This window comes from Berghia stephanieae, chromosome 12, assembly GCF_034508935.2.
Source record: "Berghia stephanieae isolate SIO BIC M18660-M18661 chromosome 12, UCSD_Bste_1.3, whole genome shotgun sequence".
Lineage (NCBI taxonomy): Eukaryota > Metazoa > Mollusca > Gastropoda > Nudibranchia > Aeolidiidae > Berghia > Berghia stephanieae.
The window spans coordinates 35,906,245-35,932,533 of NC_088371.1; the positions used below are offsets into that span (position 1 = coordinate 35,906,245).

Sequence of the window (26,289 nt, forward strand, 5' to 3'; positions counted from 1 at the left end):
AGAACAGTGTCACAGTAAAGATTGTTCACAATTATCTTATTAAATTTTGATATTAGTAAGAACTGAATTCATCTCACTCCAGTTATATTTCGGTAGGCTTAGAAAAACTTTACCTTCTAATATTATATCATCTTTCCTTTTATAGCCTTCCCTCGAATTAATTTCTAATTAGTGAATACTTTTCGTTCTACATTCTGTCACGTAGCCACTTATTATAAAAGCTGATGGGTCTAACATTCTACACTCACTTCTCTCTACAATCTATATTACAATGTAATCTCCATTCCTCACATTATACATCGATATATTTGAAGATTTTTATCTTTTGGTACTTTGTGGATATTTTTATCTCCACCATCAAGACGCCGGAGCTTTTGCCTTTGACAGTGCTGTCTTTGACAGATCAAGAATCAAACCTGAGCCTGCAGTCGGGGGAATAGATAATTCAACACTTCTCAACTGCCTGGAAGTGGAGCCTTACAACCCAGATATTATATTGTCATAAGTTACGTAATATCTTAATCTTTCTATTTGTAACGGCCATCATCATTATTCATCTCATTTAATTAAATTTCATCTTTCTTTTTATTTCATGTTAAACAAATTGTTTATTGTTTTTCATTTTAAAGTAACTATTAAATTCTGGGGCCTTATCTTCATATCTTTGTTTTATGCAGGGGTCGAGTAGCTCTTTACTCACTTGAGACCATGACAAACAGAACATTTAGGACCAATGAGAGATGTTGACTTTAAGCAGATGTTGACTTTATGCAAATTCTAATGTATATTCACAAAAGGAATGTAAATTCAGAGCACGGGCTAAAACCAAGTTGTGTCCCATTCCTGGACAAGCACGGATAGCCAAAAGAAAAGGACAGCAGCAAGTATGGGGTTAGAAGAGACTCCACCAGAAGAACCTACAAATGTCAACTCCAATGTACGTTTGTAGTAGCCCTACTAAAAAAATGAGAGTATGCAGCATCAAAACAGATTCCTTACGTGGGCGGGTAGGTTTCCTTGTTTCCTTTAAATATATCACTTGCAACCATTTTCTCTTTCAACCGACTCCTTGTGGCTTCGTCCAGCTGTCCTCTGTATTTGTTGCACTGCAAAATATAAAACAATATTTAAAATAAAAAGTCACTCATATCATAAATGATGAAATTTCTGAACAGAGGTTTTTTTTTGGTTAGTTTTGTTTTTTAAACAATTTATGAGGATTTTAAAAATCTACATTTCCATTTTGTTCTTAGTTGAAACTGGAGTTGTCTCCCTTGATTGATGAAGAATGAGAGAAAAACAAAACAAAAGTACAAAAAAATCCCAAAGAATCCAAACACACACACACACACACACACACACACACACACACACACACACACACGATAAAAATAAAACAAACAAACAGAAACAAACAATATAACTGATATTCTATAAATCATGGACTAATAACTCATCAAGGAGATTGTGCATTATTTTCTTTTAATCTTTGACTTCAATTTTTGGAGTCTGGTCCACACCAATATTATACCAAATTGAGGATAGGGTCACATTAATCAATTTTAAAACAATCATTTTCAAAGCAACGACTATGTATTAAAACTAACCCTCCATCTGTGGTAAATTTTCTTGAGCTCTTCAGACACGGATTCAAATCTTTTGGGTGGTGCTGGCCATGTATCGTCTATTGGGGACATCGGAGGGAGAGTGGTTTGTAACTTTTGAAGGTATCGGCATTTCTGGAGGAAGAAGAAATTTAAAAAATCACATATTTTCACACTGATTCATTTTTGCAGTTGAAGCTACACAACATTTGGGATGATTTAAGAGCAATCAGAGCCTCAGAAAAGGGAGATAATTAACAATGCATTAGAATGTTTAGATAGATTTAGAGTTTAGTGTTAGTAATGCGCTTGAGTCACAGCATCTAAGTAAAGTGGTGACAAAGAAAGACTGTTCATGTGAATAGCAACAATTTAACCCCTGAAGTAACTCAAGATCTCATGAAGATGCCAGTGCAGGATAGCAACAAAGAGAGGGAATCTCATTTGGTTTTTCTACTCTCAAGAAAAAACATCAATAGGGAATGAAAATCATTAAAACAAACACTCACATACGCACGCACACACACACAGACATTACACGCACATACACACATATACATCAGATGGAATCTACTTTCATTGACTCCAAAGTTTCAGGGCAAAATCAAGTCATCTTATTCCATGATTTAATTTCAAGGCAAAGCCACAAAGAAAGAGACATAATATATAAGGGGCATAGAGGAAACCCATAACAATAGCCCAAGACACTATATCAGAAGTTATGTCAAATCTAATTAACACATGTGCTTTGCAATATACAAGACGTCTTATTTTTAGGATGAATGGAAATAAAAATTATAAATATAATGTAATAATCTAAAGCTTTAACCAGCCTTAGAGTTAAAGTTAGCTAAAGTTTGTTGTACTTCAGAGTTGATAAGCCCATGGAGCCATAGTTTATAGGCTTTTCTATAGCGTGAAATGGACAATAACAATTGTTTGCTACCCTTTAGATAGGATGCTACTCTAATGAAAAGTACTTTTTGCCAGGTCTAACAAGCCCAGTTATCCGAATACTGCTGGGTGGACATGGGGGTAAGAAAAAAACCCAAACAAATCTTGACTTCATCCGGCATTGATCACAGTCCTTTCATGTGTGACACAAGAGCTCCGACAACTGAGCTATTGGGATCCCAACGTAAGCTAAACATGCTCATACTTTCCAACCTATAACAGTACAATAAAAAGTTCAAAGAATGTAGAGCAACAGTAAAAGTGTTACATTGGTACATTAAAAAAAACCTCTGTGATCACCTCTGTGGTGTAATGTTAGCACGTCTGACCAATAATCAGAAGATCAAAGGTTCCATTCCCAGTCAATTTTTGTAAACAATTTTCTCTTGCATTTTTATTACATACACATACACACTTTTCCAGACCTTTAGATTACAGCCCTTCCGATCCTCCTCCCCCCCCCCCCCCCCCTTCCCCGCCTTTCTTATTTAACAGCGCCACCTACTAAAGCTTGTACGACAAATCTTGCCACTTTGGGTCCTGCAATTCGTCTGAACTTGGGTCTGTAAACTTGTCTCGCCTGTGAAAGTGTAATAGGAAGTGGGTTAGGAAAGAGATGCTTCAAAAGTGGGGAGGGGGGGGGGGGGAAATGGGGATGGGTGGCAGCACGTGACGCAGCAGATACAAAATACAATTCAAATAAATAATAATAAAATATATGCATTTAAAAGAGATGGATATAGATAGAAAGACATATAGATAGAGAAGATAGATAGATACCTAGATAGATTATATATATATATATATATATATATAATATATATATATATAATATATATATATATATAGATAATATAGATAGATAGATAGATAGAGAGAGAGAGAGAGAGAGAGAGAGAGAGAGAGAGAGAGAGAGAGAGAGAGAGAGAGAGAGAGAGAGAGAGAGGTGGGGGGGGGGGGGAGATCACTCTTGAGCGGGTTTCTGTTCAGTTCACTATCATTGTGAGAATCATTATATAAATTCAGTTTATGATTTCAACTTCAGTTTCTGTTCAGTTAGATGAGCTGTAATAGAGCAGAAAAATAAGGTAACCAGAACCAAAAGTTTTAAATCTATGTAATTTAGGAAGGATTATGGTGTTACACTGCAAGGTGATGAAACTGAAGGTCATCGGTATTGAGCCTTTCCTTGCATGGTGTGGAAACCATGGAATAGTTGCGCACCGATTGGATACTCCTGTTTCTGCATCCAGGAACCAAATTTTGAAAAATCACTTTAAAAAAAAAATAATCAAGCAATTGTGATCATGTTCAGCAACCAGATGGTAAACAATGAGCCCAAATTTGTGCCCAATCTGGCTCCAGAAATATTGCGCTTATAAGGTTATTTGCACTGTATGAAATGAAAATATTGTACTATATGGCTTGTTTGATGAATATAAGAATACATTGTACATGCTCATCAAAAACAAATTTATTTACATCTTAAAAGTGATCTCTGTATTAGAACATTCAATCACGGCATGAAAGTAATCCAAATAATGCGCTCCTTTTAAATTGGTTTCTAAGACACTGAGCACAATCTGAAGTTGAACAATTTCCAGTCCCCTGGTGCTATGTAAAACGGTTTTCATTGTGCACCTGTGAAAAGTCGAGTTAGGCAGTCTATAGAGTAAGAGTTTCTAACCCAGACCTTATCGCATGAAATAGATTGCATCAATTTGCTTATCACTCTCTGGATAGTTCTTAACAATTCACTTTCTATTGGAGTATAAATTTTATCTAATATTTATCTAACTATTCAATCACTGCTGGAAGGACAAGAAACCTGAGAAAAAAAAAAAATCTGATGCACTACGCTTGGGCTCTATCAGTTAACTATTTCAGCGCCATTGGCTGCACTGTGCAGCCAGAGCAGGACGTGTTCTACTGGCCAATGGCCACACCATGCGGCCGGTCTTGAAAGGCAAAAACAATCATGTTAACCAATCCTACTTTCTACAAAAATACTATTAATTGAACTAATGGTATCATTTCTTTCATCAGAACATTCAATTGGCCCTAGGGAGTTATTTTAATTGAGATTTTGCATCGAATTCGAATGTCGCTTTGTCTTAGCTTGTCATTCTCATGCTGCCTCAATCAGGTGTCAGCCATTTTGTGATGGAAATGGGAATATAGCCTCAGCGCCGAAAGAGTTAAGCTTTGCTCTCCCCTTTCATTTCAAAGATGGGATCTGAATTTGGTTATCTCTTGATAATTATAAAGACACAAAAGTGGCTTATTTAAATTGAAAGGAAAAAAGGGTCTACAAGTACAAGGGTACCATTTTTTTGTAAAAGTAGGACTTGCTGCACAGGAAATACATAAATATCAAGTGCTCGTGAATGGAATGATCAGAGTCACATTAAATAGAAAGTTGTTATAACTGATGAGGTCAGACCAAGGTTTCCTATTTACAAGGCTTCTTCGTAACTTCTTCGTAAAGGCTTTTGAAATTGTAACCATCCATCACCTAAGGACAAAAAGCTCCTGTGTAAGAAGACCTTAGGTAGAAACATTTCAATTACTTTGCAATTTTATCATTGAGACATAATTGGCTAAATATTCAATGCTATTTATTATATTCTTATCATTCAAATAAGATGGAGGTGGCAAATGAAGAGTTACTATCATGAATTGTGGACTGTGGGAAGAGAGGAGCATCTGTCTGGTTCTTCATTATCAATGATTACTTAATTTTTACCTTTTTTTTTGTTTTTTTTTTAATCTACATTTTTGACAGTGACAGTGAGGATAGTGCAAGAGACTTGCTCAGGACAAGATGACAAAAAGTGATATATTCCAATATGTGCAAAAAATTAATGTGATGAAAATCCCATTTCAAACCCATTCTATAAGCTATATATTAAATTATGGTTTCTACAGTCAGCTATCGTCAAAGGATTGGCGTGGTTGGAGCGAGCTAAGGCATGATGGGAGTCGTGGAGGGAGCGGAGAGAGAAGACAATTGAAAACAACAAAACACAAGGGAATATCATAACCGTCATAGCAAAGTGACTACAAGTTCTCCTCATGCGCATGCCAAAAGCTTTTGCATAAATTATGCTGATCATAAGCAAATCACTAAACTCATTGGGAGTTTTTAAAACAAAAGGAAAATGAAAAGATAACTGGTAGCCGAAAAATACAATAAATAATTCAATAAAATTGAAAAAAAAAGATGAAATGACAAATATCATGGTCAACCTCTCCTGAAATCAAGAATTTCTGGTTCAAACTAACTACAAACATGCCAATTTTGAACAAACCTGCACCAAGTTTCATACTGCTGCTGTTGCAATGACGATTCTTTTCAACATCTTCCCGCATTTGCACTAAAATAATCATCCTCCACTTTATATATATACTATATATATAATTTTGTTGTTGTGAATCATAGGAGAATATATTATGTACTATTACTAACCTGCCACCCCCAGAAGTATTTGTGGATAACTCCATTGGCCCACAAGACCAGCTTCTCTCTTTTCAGCTTTGCAAGTAGTAAACGAGCCTAAATAATAAGGTTGGTTTATGAAAGGGGGTTGGGGGGATGGGTAAATGGATGGGTGGTTAACAAGGGATGTGATAATATTCCACTCTCAATATGCCATTTTAAATGTAAAAATATGTTTGAAAAAAAAAATGACAAAAGAGTGCCAATATTGGTGATGGCAATTAAGACTCGTATATTTTACGAGAAAATGTTAGCATTATCTGGTATTTTAAAGTTATAGCTTGATCTCAAAAGTTAAAGTAGAAAGGAAAGTACTTTCATTTCACAATACATTGTCACAAAACAGGGGATGATAATATAAATAGGAGTATCACAATTCAAATTGAAAATCACATCCACGTAACAAATTTCTAAAACTGTTCGCATTAATATTAATATGAAAAAGAGTATCTCTTAGCTTTTGTTGATGAATCTTTTGACGAGTTAAAGTAAAATTTAAAATGTGTCAGGAAAACTTGGTACCATTCTTTTATCAAGATCAAAAACACTAAAATTATCTTTGTCAAGGAGATTGAATTAAACAATTTTAAATTTTAAAAAATTAGCAAAGAAAAAGAAAAAGCTAAAAATGTTCTCTTGAAGTGCACATTTTAATTATCTTCCTTTTAACAAAATATAATAGACCATTGGGAGATTAAATTAGATAGAACATTACATAATTCTATGAATAGTATAGTGAACATTCTATGAACTATCAATAAATTACGAAATGCAATCTAGTATCATTGGTTGAATTGTTAGAGAACAGTAAGATTGTGATTGTTAGGCTGGTGATACATATAAATAAATATAAAAATAATCTTGACAAGCAAAACAAAACAAAACAAAACTTACTAGAAGAATGATAATAAATATGACGTGATTGAAATATTTCAAAAACAGATAATGAAAATTGGTTTGTTTTGTTTTTTAATGTCGTTTCACCGAATTAAAATAGTTTGAGTATTTATTCCAGTTTATAGTTTGCTGTTCAAATTTAAAAAAAAAAAATTTTATATATATTTGAAAAATAGTTGACAACATATCTTCATTTCCTTTGGGCTATGTCGTCTAGTATTATGACACTCATTTTCAGACTGACAGGTCCAGGGCTTGAGTCCCGCTCTGAGCATAGCCATTGTAAAGTTATAGCCTGACACTGAAACCCAAAAAGACTGGCATTTTGACGTCATTATTTGTTTTTTGCACCACCTAGTGAGTTGTCGTTAGTAGTGCTAATGGAAACAAGTGATCCCATTGGTTGAACTATTGAATACAACTCACGATTTGTTTTCTTTTGTGGCCAAAGACTGGCACTTTGACGTCATTTTTTTTGGTCAGTGTCAGGCTATAAGTTAATGATGGCTATGCTTTGAGTGGTGCGTTGAGTCCTTGGATAAAGCTCTTTATTTACATTCTCTCACCGTGCTCAGTCAAAAAAAAATTGTAATATTACCTTACAGGTCTCATCCCACATATTAAGTGCTAAGTGGGCTAGGGAGCTTTTGTGATAAGTGATTTGAGCACTTTTTGTGGATTTTGTGCCATGGAAAAGCTCATTTAAAATTCAAAAAAAAAAAAAAAAAAATTAATGTAGCAATTTACAATAGGAGCTAAGAATAATTGTCAAACTTGTGACCATGATAAAAACAAACAAACCCCAAAAACATTTCACTTTTTTATGACTGAAGTTAAGTGTATGTGTATGGGGGTGAGGTGGTCGAATGGGTAAGAGATTTTGGCCGCTGTGACTGTGTGGGAGGTCCTAGTTTGTTCATTTTGAGAACGTTCTGTGACTTCGGATAGTGTTAGCCGTTTGTTTGATGGATTGTCTGTATTCATTCATGAAATGCCTAACAACAGATCTAAAGATGCAGCGCAAAAGGGTGAAATTTCTATTTTTAAGCGGCAAAACTGTGTCTATGCTTGTCTTGAATGTTTCTCTTGAGATACGAGTGTTGCTTTGAAATGTCCATTGAGAGGAAATAAAGTGCTTTGTTAATTTTTTTTTTTTTTGGTTTTGCAAAAAAAATAAAAAACATTTTAAAAAATTACAAAATCATCATATTTCTTTGATGGACATCTAGTGTACGGATTCATTCAATTTCATGCTCTTACAGGATATTCAAAAATACAGATTATTTCATACTAACCTCAGCTGAGGAGCGCTCCAAGATTATGTATTCAAACAGATCTTTTATCTTAGCGTCAAGCATTTACTAGGGCTTTTAAGTCTATTTTTATAATCAATATAATAAATAGTCAGCATTTTACAATTGGTTGTTTGATGAGAACTATCGCTAAAGTATATGTAATTGAAATCTCATTTATTCCCACTGAGTAGATGAAAACGACAATTGCTGTTTCACATAAAAAGACTCATATTTTTCAGATATCAATGAGTTGCAAGACAATAGACCGGTAGATAACCACGCCTCTAGGACAATCGTCATAATGTAAACAATGGCAGTGATTGGTAGACACAGCAAACTCCACATGTTTTATTATCGATGGTTTGTGCTTAAGTAAAATACTCACTGTTCTACCGCTTGATCAATAGAACCAACACAGAAAATTATGTGTAAACCTAAACGTTTATAATCTGATCAAGAAAATCATGTGATAACTAGTCACCCATTTGGCGGTATAAAAACAATAACAATGATCAGAGAGAGGTCGATTTCATTCACATTACTGTTTATAAACAACCAACTATGTTTGTCCTAGCACGTGTGAGAGTGTGTCACAAATTCCATGCTTTGATTGGTCAAAAATCTACTGGTTAATTGTTATATAGAGCAGTACGACTCACTATATTTGATTACGAGTCCTCTATTTTTACCTCCGATTTTTAGATCATTATGAACAATGAGGGTTTAAAAAAATATTTGAATACAACAGCATTTTCAATATCAATACTTTTCTTACCAAAACCTTTCACTATTATTGTAATTATTTTTAAATCAATAATTATCAACAATATCAATTAATAAAAAGACGAATCTATTTTTCCTCATCTTGCATAATATTGATTTTATTGAACTGTTGCAGAATTTACAGTTTAATAATTCGACACGCTTTACTGTAAATTACAGTCTAGATGAGAATGTTTTGTTATATATATTTTGAAAAACGAAAAAGTTAAAAGGTTTAGTGGATACGTTACAGGGTGTTTTTAAAGTAAATTGAAAGATGTCAGTTATATATATAAATCAGTAGTTTGATTTAGTAGATACGTTACAGGGTGTTTTTAAAGTAAATTGAAAGATGTCAGTTATATATATAAATCAGTAGTTTGATTTAGTAGATACGTTATAGGGTGTTTTTAACGTATACTGAAAGATGTCAGTTATATATAGAAATCAGTAGTTTGATTTAGTGGATACGTTATAGGGTGTTTTTAACGTATACTGAAAGATGTCAGTTATATATAGAAATCAGTAGTTTGACTTAGTGGATACGTTATAGGGTGTTTTTAACGTATACTGAAAGATGTCAGTTATATATAGAAATCAGTAGTTTGATTTAGTGGATACGTTATAGGGTGTTTTTAACGTATACTGAAAGATGTCAGTTATATATAGAAATCAGTAGTTTGACTTAGTCAAGACTGGTTATATTATACATGTTGCACGCATGTTAATAATGATGGAAATGATAATGATGATATGATGATGATGATGATGATGATGATGATGATGATGATGATGATGATGATGATAATGATAATGACAGCGGTAATGGTTCTAATTATTGTATTAGTGGAGTTACAAGTAGAATGAATATTAGAAGTTATGATTATAAGGGTGACACCAATGAAAAAGTTATTGAGATAACTTGAAAAAGGTTGTCGCAAAAATGTATTTGAGTATACTCCGTCAACTATAGGCAAATCCTGTTAGCCTTTATCATTTACTCCTGACCCATAGGGGCATCTTATAATCCTGTCTAAAAAAACAACAGCTATGTATAATTTTGGACTGCATCAGGATGCAGAAAAGAAATAGAGGTATGCAATGATATCTTGACCATTCTGATAATCCTTAAGATCAAACCGGCAAATTCAAAGTGGAGAAAATATTTTTTTCCTTTTAAATTAATAATAAAACTGATAAAATCATTGAAATGATACAACAGTTTTAGATCTCTTGAATTTAAAATATCGACCACTCCTATTGCACACTCGAGGTTATGTCTCCGTAAGGAAAAGGTTATGAGCATCAGACAAGGCATAATGAATATTCAGTCATAAGGTCTATGAAATAAGACTATGAGAATTCTTTATAAATCTTATTTGCTTTGAAAAAAGATTTTGAGCCGCTGGTATTAAGCAAAAAGTGGTGGCAACAATTTTTTTCTTTCATAAATTAAATCACGTTGTGAGCTCAACATCTGTCTGTCTTTGACTTGAGTTTATTTTCATCTTCCTCTTTTTCATTGCTGCACTATAAAAAAAATATTATCAGTGTTTCATAGCACAGCATTCCGTTCTATAGCTTGAAGTGTACAATTTATCGATGCACGGAGATTTCAAAGAGCTCATAGAACTTCATATTATGTCATTTCCGTTAATTAAAAAAAGAGTTTTTGTCTTAAACTGTTTCATCTTAACTACGCCACTACCACATCATCTCATTCATCTGTGGTGTTTCATTCATCCTGTTTTGTTGATAAAGGGGAAACCCGAAACGTTCATTTGATCTGTTTTTGTAATTAAACTGAAGCTTACATTCAATTTCACATTATTATTTATACTTTTTCATAGCTGCACTATATAAAAAAAATTATCAGTGTTTCATGGCATAGCATTCCTTTCTATAGCTTGAAGTGTACAATTTATCGATGCACGGAGATTTCAAAGAGCTCATAGAACTTCATATTATTAGGTCATTTCCGTTAATCAAAAAAAGAGTTTCTGTCTTAAACTGCAAATGTCCTGACAATAAAAACATGCACATTTCCTTTACAACAGATCAAAAATCAATCAAAATCACTAAAAACTGTCTTGAAACAAAAGAACAAAACCAAAAACAGAAAAAAAAATATCATAGAAACCAAATCAAAAGATCATGCGAGCCACTGTCATTCATCACAATATCAGAATAATAACAAGTTTTAAATGTTAGCAATCAACTCCGACAAGTTTCGTTAGACAAAAAGTTATCGAGAATACACAGTGGTGAATGGTTTGTACAACTACAGATCTGCCAGAGATAGGAAAACAAAAACAAAAATTACTGTATTCGATTTTACTTTTAAAATATTAACACTATCAAGAAAAAAATTGTTATCGGGTTTATTTGGGGATGAGTTTAGACTATTTTAAAAATTTAGAATTAGAACAAAAGCAGTTCATTACAACAACAAAAAAACCTGCTGTTGGTTGGTTTACAAATACATCTTAACTCACTTGTCTATATTAAGACTTGTTCAAAGTCTTATTTGAAGAGGGTAAGAAAAACAAAATCTTGTTTTATTTTATCTGACCAAAAAAAAAAAAAAAAATGAGTATTAACCCTCTCCATACCAAACTATAGGAAAACCGTCACATTCGTTAAAATACAACCAATATTTTTCTCTTTCAGATTTCTTTTGCACAAAACAAAATTTAAAGAAATATTTTTGTTATAGTTATGAGAACCTAATGCTGTGTTGTAGAACTTGTTTTGGTGACCGAAATTATTTATAACATGTAATTATTCCTTTTGAGTTAGAGTTTGAAAAAATCAATTTTTATGTTTGATTAAGTGTGGAGTTTCGGGGAAAATCCGTAACATGGTCGGGAAGGAGAGAGTTAAAAGTTATAAAACTGAACTTCATGGACTGGCAGGTCTGAACATTGAATTAGTATTGAGAAATGTAACTTTTTAAAAATTGATTAATGCCATGCTATGAGTACAATATAATAGATCGTGCTGCAATGTCAGTTAGTGTGAAGGGGGAAAAATGTAAAAAAACTGGGGGCACCTTCCATCCGAGATAGACTGCACGAATTAAACTGGCACAATTGTGACGATATCTCTCGTACTTGAGTTGCTTTAGGAGTTGGCGGGCCTGGTGATCCAATGGTGATGATGATGGTGTCGGTGGGGATGGTGATGATGATGATGATGATGATGATGATGATGATGATGATGATGATGATGAGGATGATGGAAATGTGGTGGAAATGGGAATGAAAATACATAAAATAGAATTAAAGGGCAAGAAAGAACATCAGATACAAATAAAGATGGTAAGAAAATCAAACATCACCTAAGTAAGGAATGCAAACTGACAATGGTGGGCTATAGCTGTGTAAAAAAGACTGGTGTTGTTATGGTAATGATGATGATGATGATGATGATGATGATGATGATGATGATGATGATGATGATGATGATGATGATGATGATGATGATGATGATGACGATTATATCCTCATCATGAAGTATCTTTTTAATTATCACTACTATTATTTACTCATCCACTTATGTCAAATGCAATTCCTTATAGCATAAATCTAATATTAAAAAATAGAAATACCAACAAAACAAAACAAAAAACCACCATAGAGGCACCATACCATATGTGACCCCTCGTCTCAAAACGGTATTATGTCGGGATGGACCAGATGCTAAAAAGTCAAATTATAGTTAAACTGGTCAAAAATATGAAACGTTGGTATTTGCACAGTAAAATATGATATTCCTTCTTCTCTGTAAAGCATATAAACTCAACTTAAGCATGATATTTCTGGATACACATTCCATTTTCAGCATCTTAATCATCCCGACTTAATACCGTTTTGAGACGAGGAATCACATATCTTTCAAAACCTCTAATGAAATAGCAAGCTAAAGTAGATAGTAAATCCCACTATTATGTTGAAATCCAAAGCAAAAGCATGGCTAGCAGGATAGATAAGATTATATACATAAATCTATACCATAGCCCTAATATAATATAATATATATTATAATAATTAATAAAGGGTGTCCCATAACGTTGACTATTTGAAAGGTGTTGGACATGTTTCGCATTGTAAAATTTATATATATATATATATATATATATATATATATATATATATATATATATATATATATATATATATATATGTATGTATATATATATATATATATATATATATACATTGTCGCCATAGATTCTCAACTTTGTGTGTTTATACATTTGTATGCATGCCGCGTCTGTAAACGAATTTCCATTTTTTTTGGATGAATAAAGTATATATATATATATATATATATATATATATATATATATATATATATATTATATATATTATATATTATTATGTTATTATTATTATTATTTTTATTATTATTATTATTATTATTATTATTATTATTATTATTATTATTATTATTATTGACTGCAATAATTTATGAATGATGCCTCAAGCTTGTTTTGACAAGGAGACAAGGGTCTAAAATTTAAACAATGCATATCCTGTAATGGAGGCAGTAAAGTAATAATGCTCATTAGTTCTGAACAACAAAACATAAATGCTTTTTTATTGACTGTAGCTTTATGAATGAAAACTCAAAGCAATAGTGTCACTTAAACCCGCCATTCACATTATAGTTTATGCTGAGATGTATCAAGTGAGCTAGTTGACTAAGACAAACTTTCAAAAAAAGAATAATAATCACAGTATAGATAAGAAACTGACATAAAAGCAGGGACTTCAAAACACTAAAAAGTGTAGGAAAATATCTTCCTTAAAATGCGGCTATGTGGTCTAGTGGTATGACACTCGCTTTCGGATCGGAAGGTCCTGGGTTCGAGCCCCGCACTCGGCGCATAGTTGAGCCCTTGGAAAAGGCTCTTTACTCACATTCTCTCACCGTACTCAGGTGTAAAATGAGTACCTGACCGTTAACAGCGTTGTCTTTGTCCGAAAAATTGTATTATCGCCTAACAGGTGTCATGTCCCGTCCTACATGTTAAATGTTGCTGTTGACCAGGGACCCCTTGTAAAGCGCTTTGAGCACATTTAGTGCATATTGCGCTATATAAAGCTTCATTTAAAAAAAAATTTTTTTTTTAAATCCAGATAGTGACAATGTGTGGTTGTGGCACGATCCATTCATCGTTACAAAGAAACCACCTACTGGGGATTTTGTCTATGGTGACATTGTTATGCAGTTAACCCATTACCAGCAAAACGGAATTTCTTCAAAGGCATAAGTTTTTCCAAGTGTGTATGAAACAGTGCAAAAAAAAAAAAAAAGGTTGATTTCGGAATTTCGGAAAAAAGATCAAGAACAAAATTTGGTGATAGATCGTTTGCTTGTTTCGGCCCTAAGATATGGAATGAACTACCACGGGGTCTGAGGGAGTGTAAGTCTTTACCTGCCTTTAAAAAGAATCTCAAGACACATCTTTACTGTATTTGTTTTTATTGACATTATGAATCCTTGATTTGGCTATGAATTAATTTTTTTTCCCCACTCAAAATTGATAATTTATATTGTAAAGTGCCCAGAGCTTGTGTTTTACACGAGAATGAGCGCTGTATTATTATTATTATTATTATTATTATTATTATTATTATTATTATTATTATTATTATTTGTTGGGATGGTTTCTTCCTTGTATTTTTCTTTCTTGTGCGGCTATGTGGTCTTGTGGTATGACACTCGCTATTGGATCAGAATTATGCTCGATGCATAGTTGAGTTCTTGCAAAAGGCTCTTTACTCACATTCTCTCATCGTGCTCAGGTGTGAAATGAGTACCTGGCCATTAACAGCGTTGTCTTAGTCGGAAAAAAAATTGTAATATCGCCTAACAAAAGCCATGTCTGGTTCTATATGTTAGATGTTGTTGTTGGTCAGGGAACCTTTGTAAAGTTCAGTCGGTAGAGCACTCGCTTCACACGCAAAGGGATCAAGATCTGTCCTGGGTGCAGTCGAGATTTTATTTCTGAATTTCCTGTCCACCAACAGTGAATGGGTAGCTGGGTCTGTTAGATTTGGTGGAAAGTACTTTGCAATAGACTAGCATCTTATTCAGAGGATAGCAAGCAATTGCTATTGTCCATTTCACGCTATAGAAACCGGGATAAACTCCAGCTCCATGGGCCTAATGGCTTTAAAGGACTACTACTACATTGTTTAGTCGATAATTCTAGATCAAAATTGAATAGTTTCTGTGTACATTTTAACATTTCAACTAAAATCATATTTCACTTTTTTGGGAAACTTGAAGGTGGCTACGAAACAGTCCTTAGGGCGGAGGAAGACTTTCGAAGCTGGTTTGATGAAATAAATTTGGAGGTGTGGCCGTACGCTACTACTACTACAACTACTACTACTACTTTTTTGGGACACCCTTTATATATATATATTTATGCATGAATACAAGAAGCAAGGATTGTAAGATAGAGGGACAAGACTGGAGACATTGATATGTGACTTGATGGATGAGTGACTCATCAAATTTGAAAGCTCAAAAAGAGTTCTAATTTTAATTCTAATCAGCGGAAATTAGCAGATCAGTTCATCTGGCAGTCAAGATGGCCTTGCTCTATTACAATTAATAAGTCTTTAGAAGATGACAATTTGATGATATGTCTGACTTCAAATTAAATACAGTGGAATCCGCATAGGGTCAACACTCTTAACGTCAAATTCTGCTTAAAGTCACCACCTCTTGTTGGTCCCAAATTTTCTATTTTTTATCTAAGTGTGTTGCATTAATAATGGATAAAGTCACTGGTGCTTTAACTCTTTCAGAACTGAGGCTATATTTGCATTTCCGTCACAAAATGGCTGACACCTGATTGAGGCAGCATGAGAATGACAAGCTAAGACAAAGTGACATTTGAATTTGGTGCAAAATCTCAATTAAAATACCCCCCTAGGGCCAATTGAATGTTCTAATGAAAGAAATGATACCATTGGTTCAATTTATAGTACTTTTGTAGAAAGTAGGATTGGATTACATTATAGTTTTTGCTTTTCAAGACCAGCCGCACTGTGTGGCCATTGGCCAGTGGAAAAGATTCTGCTCTGGCTGCACAGTACGGCCAATGGCACTGAAAGAGTTAAGCCAATCAATTTTTCTCGTCCAGCAGTGCTTGTTTTATCAGGATTCCACTGTATAAATTAAAATTTATTGAATTGTGATTTGATCTCATCTGACCGAAAGGAAAAAATGCGGCAATAACACTTGTCACTAATTATCTAATCAACTTACTCTTTTGAACTCAAATGAAAATGTTTATTAATTAATTGTAAACAATGTTTCAATAGAAATCATTGTCATAAAAATGTTTCTTCCTCAAAAGCTATACATGATCAAAAACGAAATAATAAAATACAATGTTGATGGATAGTGAAAAACAAAATTGTTGTTTGTGTTTATTTTAAAATGTTTCTAATTCTGACGCTATTATTAAATAACAAGAGGAAGTTGAACCTGCAATCCTCCAATCCAATCCACACTGTATCGGCTTCAATACTGAAGATGGATGCAACATTTGTATGGAATGGGATGATGTTAGGACATGGCTCTGCATCACTATTATGCAATATTTTGCTCATTCAAAAGAAAAGAAAATAACTAAATAATAAATAGTAGTTTGTCATCCACAGTCACATATCAATACAAAGAAAAGACAAGCCAAAGAAGAGTTTTTTGATGACCGAAACAATGGACATTTTGTTTTAAAAGAAAACAGAAAGTTCTTTTTTTTCATCTTTCTTTCTTTCTGTCCACACCTTATATCCCTTATATATTTTCCTAATGAAGGTTGCAGCTTCTTCTCTTCTCTTTGCCAACTTGAGCTGTCTTAGGATTACACGAGCCTGAATGATTCAAAAATAAGGATTTATGAAAAGACACAAAACAAGATATTATTATATATGAAGCGGCAGCACCGGCAAAGCTTTCACTACCCCACAGTAATCAGTAACAAAAATATGAAGGTTGAAACAATACATAAATGAGACGTCTTTGAAGAGAAAAAAAAATCTGTGCAAAATGTTTACGATATTCTTGTGTGTAACAAGTATTTACAAGACTGATTACCATGACCCTCTCTTAATCACAGCATCGTAAAATACTCTCAAACCAAAGCAAACGTATTTTCTACTTGAGCAAAGCATGAACTGTTTTGGCAATCAGGTTTGTAAATAAAGTTGGACAATGATGAAAGGATAGAGTTTCGTACAATAGTTAATAGGACATTAAGTATAATATGTAAAGAGAGAAAAGCCGTCTATTTTATAGAGATAATGATAAAGCATTATGGCTGATGGGTACTTATTTGCAGGTCTGATGACCCAAATTGTTATCGGCCTATTGTTGTCATGAAAATACACTCAAACGCACACCAAATATTGTCCATTACAACAATGTTCAATCAAGCCTATAATTACATTCGGTTATCAGACCTGTAAATAGTTGTACGTTGATATAGTAGATAAGTAGAGTTTGATGCATTGTTACTTTATTCATCTATTTATTTTTATTGATATATTACGTAGTTGTCATAATTTGGCAAAGCTATTAACGATACATAATGTAAGTAAATTTTAATTAGACTGGAATAATTTGCAAACTTCTGATTAATCTGATTCCTTAAAAAAACAAAAACATTTTTATTGTATTGACGATGATGGTTTTAAAAGGCCACACACATCATTATTTATGTATGTATGTAGACTGAAAAAAAAATAATCAAAGCTGTCAATCTATACAAAGAAGCTGTTAGAAATGTCGTCTAGTAATATGCGTAAAATTTATTTCCCAGACATTCGAACAAAAAAATAAAATCATCTATGGTTTTTCTAAAACCAGTTCCATCAATTTAGATAAAAGAGAAGATAAGCAGAGTTATCTTATCTAAGACAAGTGTATCATAATTAAATATATATATATATAAAATATATATATATATATATATATATATATATATATATATATATATATATATATATATATATATATATATATATATATATATAAATTTATATATATAATATATATATATAAATTAATATATATATATATATAATAAATATATAAAATATATATATATATATATATATATATATATATATATATATATATATATGATTTAATTTTATCTTTTAATGTTTATTTTATGATCATTGTGGGATTTTATACTACTAATGTAGAAAAGTTTTATTTGACATTGTTAACAGGTTCTCAACATGAATCTAATGGCACCTAGGGCTGTTTGTTTTTTGTTTTTTTCAAGAATAGGTGCTTTAGAAATAAACTACTATACCATTTTTATTGATACAGATGGAAATAAGAAATGACATGATAAATTATTTATAAGCTATTTCATAGAATGATTGTAAGCCGCTAACGAATTAGAAAGAACAAAAAAAAAAATTGTGAAAAATGAGATAAACATTTAATAAAGAGATGGGAGTGAAAGATTTGCAGTTTTCTACTGAGACGGAATAAAAAATGTAAACTGTTGAATTATCATTATAGAATACAAACAAAGACATTTTTCTTTTATTCACAATTGCCATTAAAAAGATATATCATATTGTAGAACATTTTACAGGAAAAGAAAAAAGAATAGCAGAAATATTTCAAATTGTGACTGACACAACAGACACAGAGTGGATCTTAAATGTGTATTATAATAATTTTTAACAAATACATTACTACATATAATAATGGTGGTAGATGTGTAAATCAAATGAAAAGATTGAATATTACCTTCCATCCTCTTGTGAAGCATTGGATGGTCAGGGTGGCACCCTTTGTCCTCAGGTAACACTTTTTGGCCTGTATGTGAACAAAAAATGGTATCATAAATAAAAATAAAATAAATCAAAATATGTACGAATTGTATTTTTGGCGGTTTTACATTGTTTGATGCATTTCATTATGCTTTATCTATTCCCCTAGTGCGTCATATGGAACCAATTTGATTTTATACAGTACGGGTGGATTTTTTAGTTATCCTCTTACAAAATATGCCACTGCATAGAGCCAGGTACTCATTCTATCCTGAGTCAGATGGGGCAATGTGTTCAGTACCCTAAGACAAGCTCAAAATTGCTTGAATTTGTAACAAGACAATTCAACCATTGCCATATATTCATATCTGGTAAAACCAAAAGTAACAACTTGGATAAGGTAATGTAAATGTTGCTGCTCGAAGCTCGAAGAAATAAATAAAAATGTGAAATTTGATGTAAGCTTTAATTTAATATACGAAAACAGATCAAATGGATGTTTCAGGTTTCCCCTTTATCAACAAAACAGGATGAATGAACACTACAGACGAATGAGATAATTATTATCTCATTCATATGTAGTGTTTCATTCATCCTATTTTGTTGATAAAGGGGAAACCCGAAACATCCATTTTATATGTTTTCGTATATTAAATTAAAGCTTACATTCAATTTCACATTGTTGTTATTTACAACTTGGATAGGGAATGATGTACTGAGCTTCAAATCATGGTGGTGGTGAGGGTAAATTGCAAATAAAAATCTTGCTGCAAAACACAACAGCAAGATAACCAAAATTAAATTAAAAAAATTATGCCTTTTCCGCCACGACATCATAAGACATCGTCGCCTCGGCATTCCACAAAGGAATATAGATAATTCATCAAACAAGATGTCTGATGTCAATAGGAATCACCCATGTTGTCCAATTGAGCAAATTGGGTGTTAATAATCTTGCTCAAGGAAAAAAACGAAAGTGCCTGCAGCGGGGCTTGAACCCCATCCTTCCGGGTCACAGTGCAATGCCTTAAACACTCGACCACTTTGCCCCCAGATAACCAAAATGATACGTCAAAAATCTTTGTGTGTTTGACTTGGAGGTAAATATTTTTTTTCAATCACTCACATAGTAACCCCTGAACCTAGCCGAGATGACAATCTGACTAGCTTTCATGTTTTGGAACAACGTCTTCTGTCTCCATCCCAGATAGGTGGCACGAATCAGAGTTGCCAGATCCTCCATGCGGTCACGACGACGTTCCTCCATGTTGAACAACTGTAATCAAATGTTATAGTATAGGCTTTGTAAGATTGGAGGAATTTCATAAGGCATCAATCTCTACATACAGAGCGGGTTAATTATTTCACGAAATTTAAAATGAATTTTTGTATAATAATTATTGAAAGATAATTATATAAAACCAGTAAGAGATTAATATAATAATAATAATAATAATAATAATAATAATAATAATAATAATAATAATAATAATAATAATAATAATAATAATAATAATAATAATAATAATAATAATAATAATAATAATGATAATAATAATATACTTTATTCATCAAAAAAAATGGAAATTTGTTTACAGACGTGGCATGCATGAAAATACTCTAGGTTTTAAAAAATAGTATCTGTATAGAGCTGTGTTATTCTACTAATAAGTAAGTCATTTTAGCTTGCTTCCTGTATTGTCAACTGCAACTACTGCAAAAGACATCTTTTATGTCATGGCACAAAACCGAAGGGCTAGAGCCCAGCTAGTCGCTTGGTTTGGATAAGTAAGTTAGTAAGTAAGTTTGCTTCCAATTCTTTTTTTTTTCTTTTTTTAAATATTATTATACTAATACTATCAAATGCAAAAATGTTCCCTTGTTAAAAGTAGTCCTTAGACTTTATACATATTCCATGGAGCCAGAGTATATTAAGATTTATGTAGGATTAAATGTACAATACGAATTGCATGTTTATCTTTAGACAAAACGCTAGTGCTAGTCTATTGCAAAGCATTTTCAACCACGTCTAACAGACCCCCAGCTGCTTTATCTCTGTTGAGTAGATTGCAGGGTCAGGGGGGGGGGGGGGACCCAACAATTTATTGCAGCTGAGATTATTGTCAGTTCAGTCCCTTCGCTTGTGAAAAGATTGCTATATCAACTGGACTATAGAGACATCCCTCCTCCACTGTCCCCCCCCCCCCTTCTTCTTTTCCTTGTAAAAAAAATAACAGAAGAAAATAAAATAAAGGCACTTCCACACAGCTTTATTTTATTAGATGCCATCACATAGGCATTCCCCCATGATGGAATATAGTGAATCCTTCAAACAAATGTCTGATGGTGCGGCTATGTGGTCTTGTGGTATGACACTCGCTTTCGGGTCAGAAGGTCCTGGGTTCGAGCCTCCCGCTCAGCGCATAGTTGAGTCCTTGTAAAAGGCTTTTTACTCACATTCTCTCACCGTACTCAGGTGTAAAATGAGTACCTGACCGTTAACAGCTGTGTCTTTGTCCGAAAAATTGTAATATTGCCTAACAGGCGGTATGTCCTGTCCTACATGTTAAATGTTGCTGTTGACCAGGGACCCCTTGTAAAGCGCTTTGAGCACATTTAGTGGATATTGCGCTATATCAAAAGCTCATTTTTTAAATGTCAACAGTAACCACCCTTGCTGTCTAAAGAGAGCAATTTGGGGGGTTGATAATCTAGCCCAAGGAATAAAAAGCGAAAGAGCCTGAAGCAGGACTCAAATTTAAACCACATGCTCTCTAGGTCAAAGTGTAATAAATTAGCCACTCAGCCACCTTGCCCCACCACTTAGCCACCTTGCCCCACCACTCAGCCACCTTGCCCCTTCTTCCTTTTCTTTGTAAACAGCTTGGAAAATTTTAAAAATCCTCACCAGTCTTGGATTTCTGATGAAGATTTTTGTTTTGCCAAAAGCGTACTCCTCCTTGCCGATATTTTGAGCTTCCAGAATTTTCCTCACACCTTCCTGGGGATCTCCTTGCCATTGTGGCCAAGTTTCTGCTGCCAACATTTTGTAGCGGAACAGGAAGTTGGGGTAGCTTTGTCTGAAGGCATAACCAGCTCTGCGAACTCTCACATTCTCCATCAGTCTATAAGAAGAATGAAACGACAAAAAGACTTCTTGTGTAATTGTATCGAATGATTACAGGATAAAAACATATTTTTAATTAACCCATTTGAAAGAACTTTCTGATCTTTTAATACTTTATACATATTGGTGAGAGTCAGCTGAATTTTCCTCGGGTATCTGGATCTTTCAGAGAAAACGGAAGAGAGGGCGGCCTAGAAACACCTGGCTGCCAGACCTGGAGGCGGACATGAAGAGGATGGGACACACCTGGGGAGAGTTGGAGAAGATGGCCCAGGACAGAGGAAGATGGAGGACTGTTGTCGACGGCCTATGCTCCACTAGTAAGTATTTGAAAGAACTGAAAATTCAATTTCTAAAAAAGGTTTCCTATTCTTCATTTTCTTTTTCATATTTCTTTCATGAATCTGTCTTCTGTTTATTCTTTCTATTTTAAATTATTTTAAAAAAATTATTTATTTACTTTTTTTGTGAGTAAAATAATAAATTGAAGCAACAAGAACCAACTTTACTGTGACTGCAAGAAAAGTGAGAATGTTGAAGTAAGGGCAAATATCAATTGATTCAATTTCATTATGAGAAAAATACAATTTGAATGCTTGGGATTCTTACCCGAGGTAACGAACTTGATGTTTGACAAGTTCAAGGTCAAATTCTCGGGGTTTCTTGAAATCATTTGGCTGTAAAATAAATAAGTATAAAGATATAAAGAAGGCATACTACTAGCAATAGAAATAATAGATCTGAAATGAAAAGTATATCCAAAAACAAAACAAAATTAATAAAAAAGGGAGACAATCGGTGACAATGATGATGATGGTGATAATGATGATAATGACAGTGGTGATGATGATGATGATGATGATGATGGTGATGATAGAGGTGGTGATGATGATTGTGGTGGTACTGGAAGTGGTGTTGGTAATGATGATGATGATGATGATGACGAAAATGACGATGATAATGATGATGATGATGATGATGATGATAGAGGCAGTAGTTGTTGTGGTAATGTTGATGATGGTGGTGGTGTTGATAATGACAATATCAACAATAATTTGAACAAGACAGCTATTCCATACCTTGATACATCTGATATAATTGGGATTCTTTGAACCAAGATTTTTCATTAAATCTGTGACAGACAGCTGTAGTGAGACGAATATAAAGAGATAAAAAGGTTATAATACTGAATAAAATAGAAGAGAAAAACATGAATAAAATATTTTATAACGATAATTATAAATACAAGATTTAAATATTTAATAAAAACTTCAGCTTTTAATCCGCGCAATGACCATTTAATATGCTAAAAGCATTTAACATATCCCACGCCAACAGCAAAATCTAACAAAAGATGTCTGTAATACTCTATCAATTTATTTTTTTTCACCATAGACAATCCTGTTATTGATCAGGAATCCATTTACACCAGATTACGGTGAGAGAATGCAAGTAAAGAGCTTTTTCCCGAGGATTGCATCCCCCCCCCCCCTTTTCCCCGAAGATGGATTCAAACCAGGGACCACCCACGAGTCCAAGGGTGAGTGCCATATCACAAGACCACACAAAGCTGCAAATTTATCTAAAAAGCATGCTTGAATAAAACATGGGATAATCATGGATGCACAAACGTGCTTGGTTTGGTAACTTAGGCTGACTCAGATCAGAACTAACCCTCACTGAGATAGTTCACTCACCTTACTTGTCAACTCACACTCACTACGAGCCTAAACCCATCTCTTGCATCTCTCCTCCTCCTCTCCCCCCCCCCCCCTCTCTCTCTCTCTCTCTCTCTCTTTCTCCTCCACCCCCCTCCCTACCAACTCAAACGACCTAAAAAGGTTGTAAGGTCCGAAAAATTCTAAAAAATAAATCTCTCTCTCTCTCTCCCTCTCTCTCTCTCTCTCTCTCTCTCTCTCTCTCTCTCTCTCTCTCTCTCTCTCTCTCTCTCTCTCTCTCTCTCTCTCTCTCTCTCTCTCTTTCTTTCTCTTTCTTTCTTTCCTTATTCTCTCTCACTGTTTACTTACTTTAAATTGGGTTCCAGCTGTTGTGGGTCTTTTTAAGGATTTCAGGGTCGGATTTCCTGAAACAATTGGAACAACAAAGTACATTATTTAGGATTTCTCAATGAAAAGCCTATCCTGGCCATTATGACATAATAGCTACCTTAAAGACAATGCTGAAAGTAAAAGGTTTAAATAAGTCTTAGCATTGCATTTTTAGTAAGACATTGTTGCCATTGTTAAACAAAATTAGTGTTTGAGTTTTGTTTGTTTTTAAGGGTTTTACGGCGCTTGAAACACATTAAGGTCATATCAGCGCCAGTAAAAAGGAAGAAAATGGGTTAGTAAAAAATTATAGAATTACAACTAAAGCACCCAGGAAAAGGTAAGACAAAGGGGAATTAGTTCAAATATGAAACAGGTGTAGATTCCAAGAGCACACTATCTAAGTACTTAGTTTGAGATCACCTAAAAGTCTCTAAAGACACAAGGGCAGGTCCATACTAAGAGGAATACACTCAAATGTTTACAAAACATATATAATATGTAAATATAACATAATACAGTGTATAACAGAGAGATGATTTACAATGAAAAAAATATCATCTCCAACAACGAACTGTACATTTGACTGTTTCCCTCCTCCCAGCTAGGGTATCCGGCCAGTGCCAGGACAAAACCAAGTAATTTCATCCCAAGACAAAGACAGAAAGCATGTTGGAAAGAAGATAAAGGGGGATAGAAGACACAGTAAGTGTCTCCCTGCCCACTATGGGAGGTCAGGAACCCCACCCAGAAAGTTTGTGTAAATGAATAGCTGTTAATAGCCAGTGATGGAGGCTTTAACATTCACTCACTCATTCCCATGACCGGATGGTCGTAGGGGAGACTTGTGGGATGCAGACTTCACAACTTTACACCACTCTTTCCAGTCGTTGACCTCTTCCAGAAGCTCGCCCATGTACAGCCCAGGTGCGGCTACGTGGTCTAGTGGTATGACACTCGCTTTCGGATCGGAAGGTCCTGGATTTGAGCCTCGCGCTCGGCGCATAGTTGAGTCCTTGGAAAAGGCCCTTTACCCACATTCTCTCACCGTACTCAGGTGTAAAATGAGTACCTGGCTGTAAACAGCGTTGTCTTTGTCCGAAAAATTGTAATATCGCCTAACAGGCGTCATGTCCCGTCCTACATGTTAAATGTTGCTGTTGACCAGGGACCCCTTGTAAAGCGCTTTGAGAACATTTAGTGGATATTGCGCTATATAAAGCTCAATTTAAAAAATTTTTTTTTACAGTCCCGTCCATTCCTTGATATTGCCTTGCCACATTTTCTTTTGTCTTCCTCTCTTCCTTTGCACTTCCGACTGTTCCTTGCATAAACTGTCTTGACGAATTTCGTGACCAAACCAAGACAGTTTTCTTCTTTTTACTATTAACAGCAGTGGCTCCTGTTTCCCAGCAATATCTTCACTTCCTTCCAAATAATATTGAAGTGGTTCTATATCTTAAAAGGATGCCTTAAAGATTATACTACATGAAACTTGTTTGATGGAAAAATGAATAATTTGGGAGCTGGACTGAGGCAGAGATGGTGAGAAGCAAAGAATATGTGACCCTTCGCCTCAAAACGGTATTATGTCGGGTTGGTTAAGATGTTAAAAATTGAATTTATAGCCAGACATATCAAACTTGTGTTGAGTTTATACGATTTATTGAGGAGAATGGATACCATATTTTAGGATGCTAATGCCAACAGTTCATATTTTTGACCGGTTTAACATTAAATCAGGATTTTAAGCATACGGGTCGTTCCTACATAATACCGTTTTGAGACGATGGGTCACATATAAGAAATCTAAACGTACATTTAAAAGTATATATTATTATGTCCAGACACTATCTTATTTACCTTCTGGGAATAGCTGCCTCAGCATTGGGTGAGAACATTGATGCATGGCTTGTGAGAGATCACGGAACAGGAGGTCGTTGTTCTTGTCTATAAAACCTGACACTTTGTACAGAACCTGGAGTGGTAGAAGCAGAATTATAAAATAAAGACAGATGGAGATATGTTGCCTATGATCAAATTACTGATTGAATTTCATTTTTCTTTATTTCTTTTTATTTCGGATACTTCATTAGTTCCTAGGAGGGAAATTATTTTATGAGTGATAAAGAACCACTCTTGGTCACTGTAAGAACAGCTACTCCTGTGAGCAAAAATATGAAGGAAAGTCCATGCCGCTGAGCACAAATAGGCCTTGTATTTTAATAAGGTGATACACCATTATAGAGTCCCACTTTTTGCATTTTAAATGCAGCAGGTAA

At 34.0% G+C, this 26,289-nt stretch overlaps 1 protein-coding gene across 13 annotated transcripts in view; it reads right to left on the reverse strand.

Moving 5' to 3' along the window:
- The window catches only part of LOC144957880 (unconventional myosin-Ia-like), a 228,203-nt gene that overhangs the window by 13,529 nt on the left and 188,385 nt on the right, over positions 1–26,289 (reverse strand). For 7 of the 13 annotated variants that reach the window (XM_078889390.1, XM_078889381.1, XM_078889392.1 and 4 more), the window contains 13 exons: positions 25,871–25,985; positions 23,987–24,042; positions 23,039–23,104; positions 22,569–22,636; positions 21,741–21,957; positions 19,959–20,108; positions 18,810–18,878; positions 16,826–16,912; positions 12,064–12,150; positions 6,028–6,114; positions 3,064–3,138; positions 1,608–1,739; positions 1,000–1,106 (listed from right to left, as the gene is read on the reverse strand). In XM_078889390.1, the coding sequence (XP_078745516.1) occupies positions 1,000–1,106; positions 1,608–1,739; positions 3,064–3,138; positions 6,028–6,114; positions 12,064–12,150; positions 16,826–16,912; positions 18,810–18,878; positions 19,959–20,108; positions 21,741–21,957; positions 22,569–22,636; positions 23,039–23,104; positions 23,987–24,042; positions 25,871–25,985 (1,316 nt within the window). The remainder of the gene's footprint in view (positions 1–999; positions 1,107–1,607; positions 1,740–3,063; positions 3,139–6,027; positions 6,115–12,063; positions 12,151–16,825; positions 16,913–18,809; positions 18,879–19,958; positions 20,109–21,740; positions 21,958–22,568; positions 22,637–23,038; positions 23,105–23,986; positions 24,043–25,870; positions 25,986–26,289) is intronic. The other 6 variants (XM_078889382.1, XM_078889384.1, XM_078889383.1 and 3 more) reach the window with 6 other exon arrangements.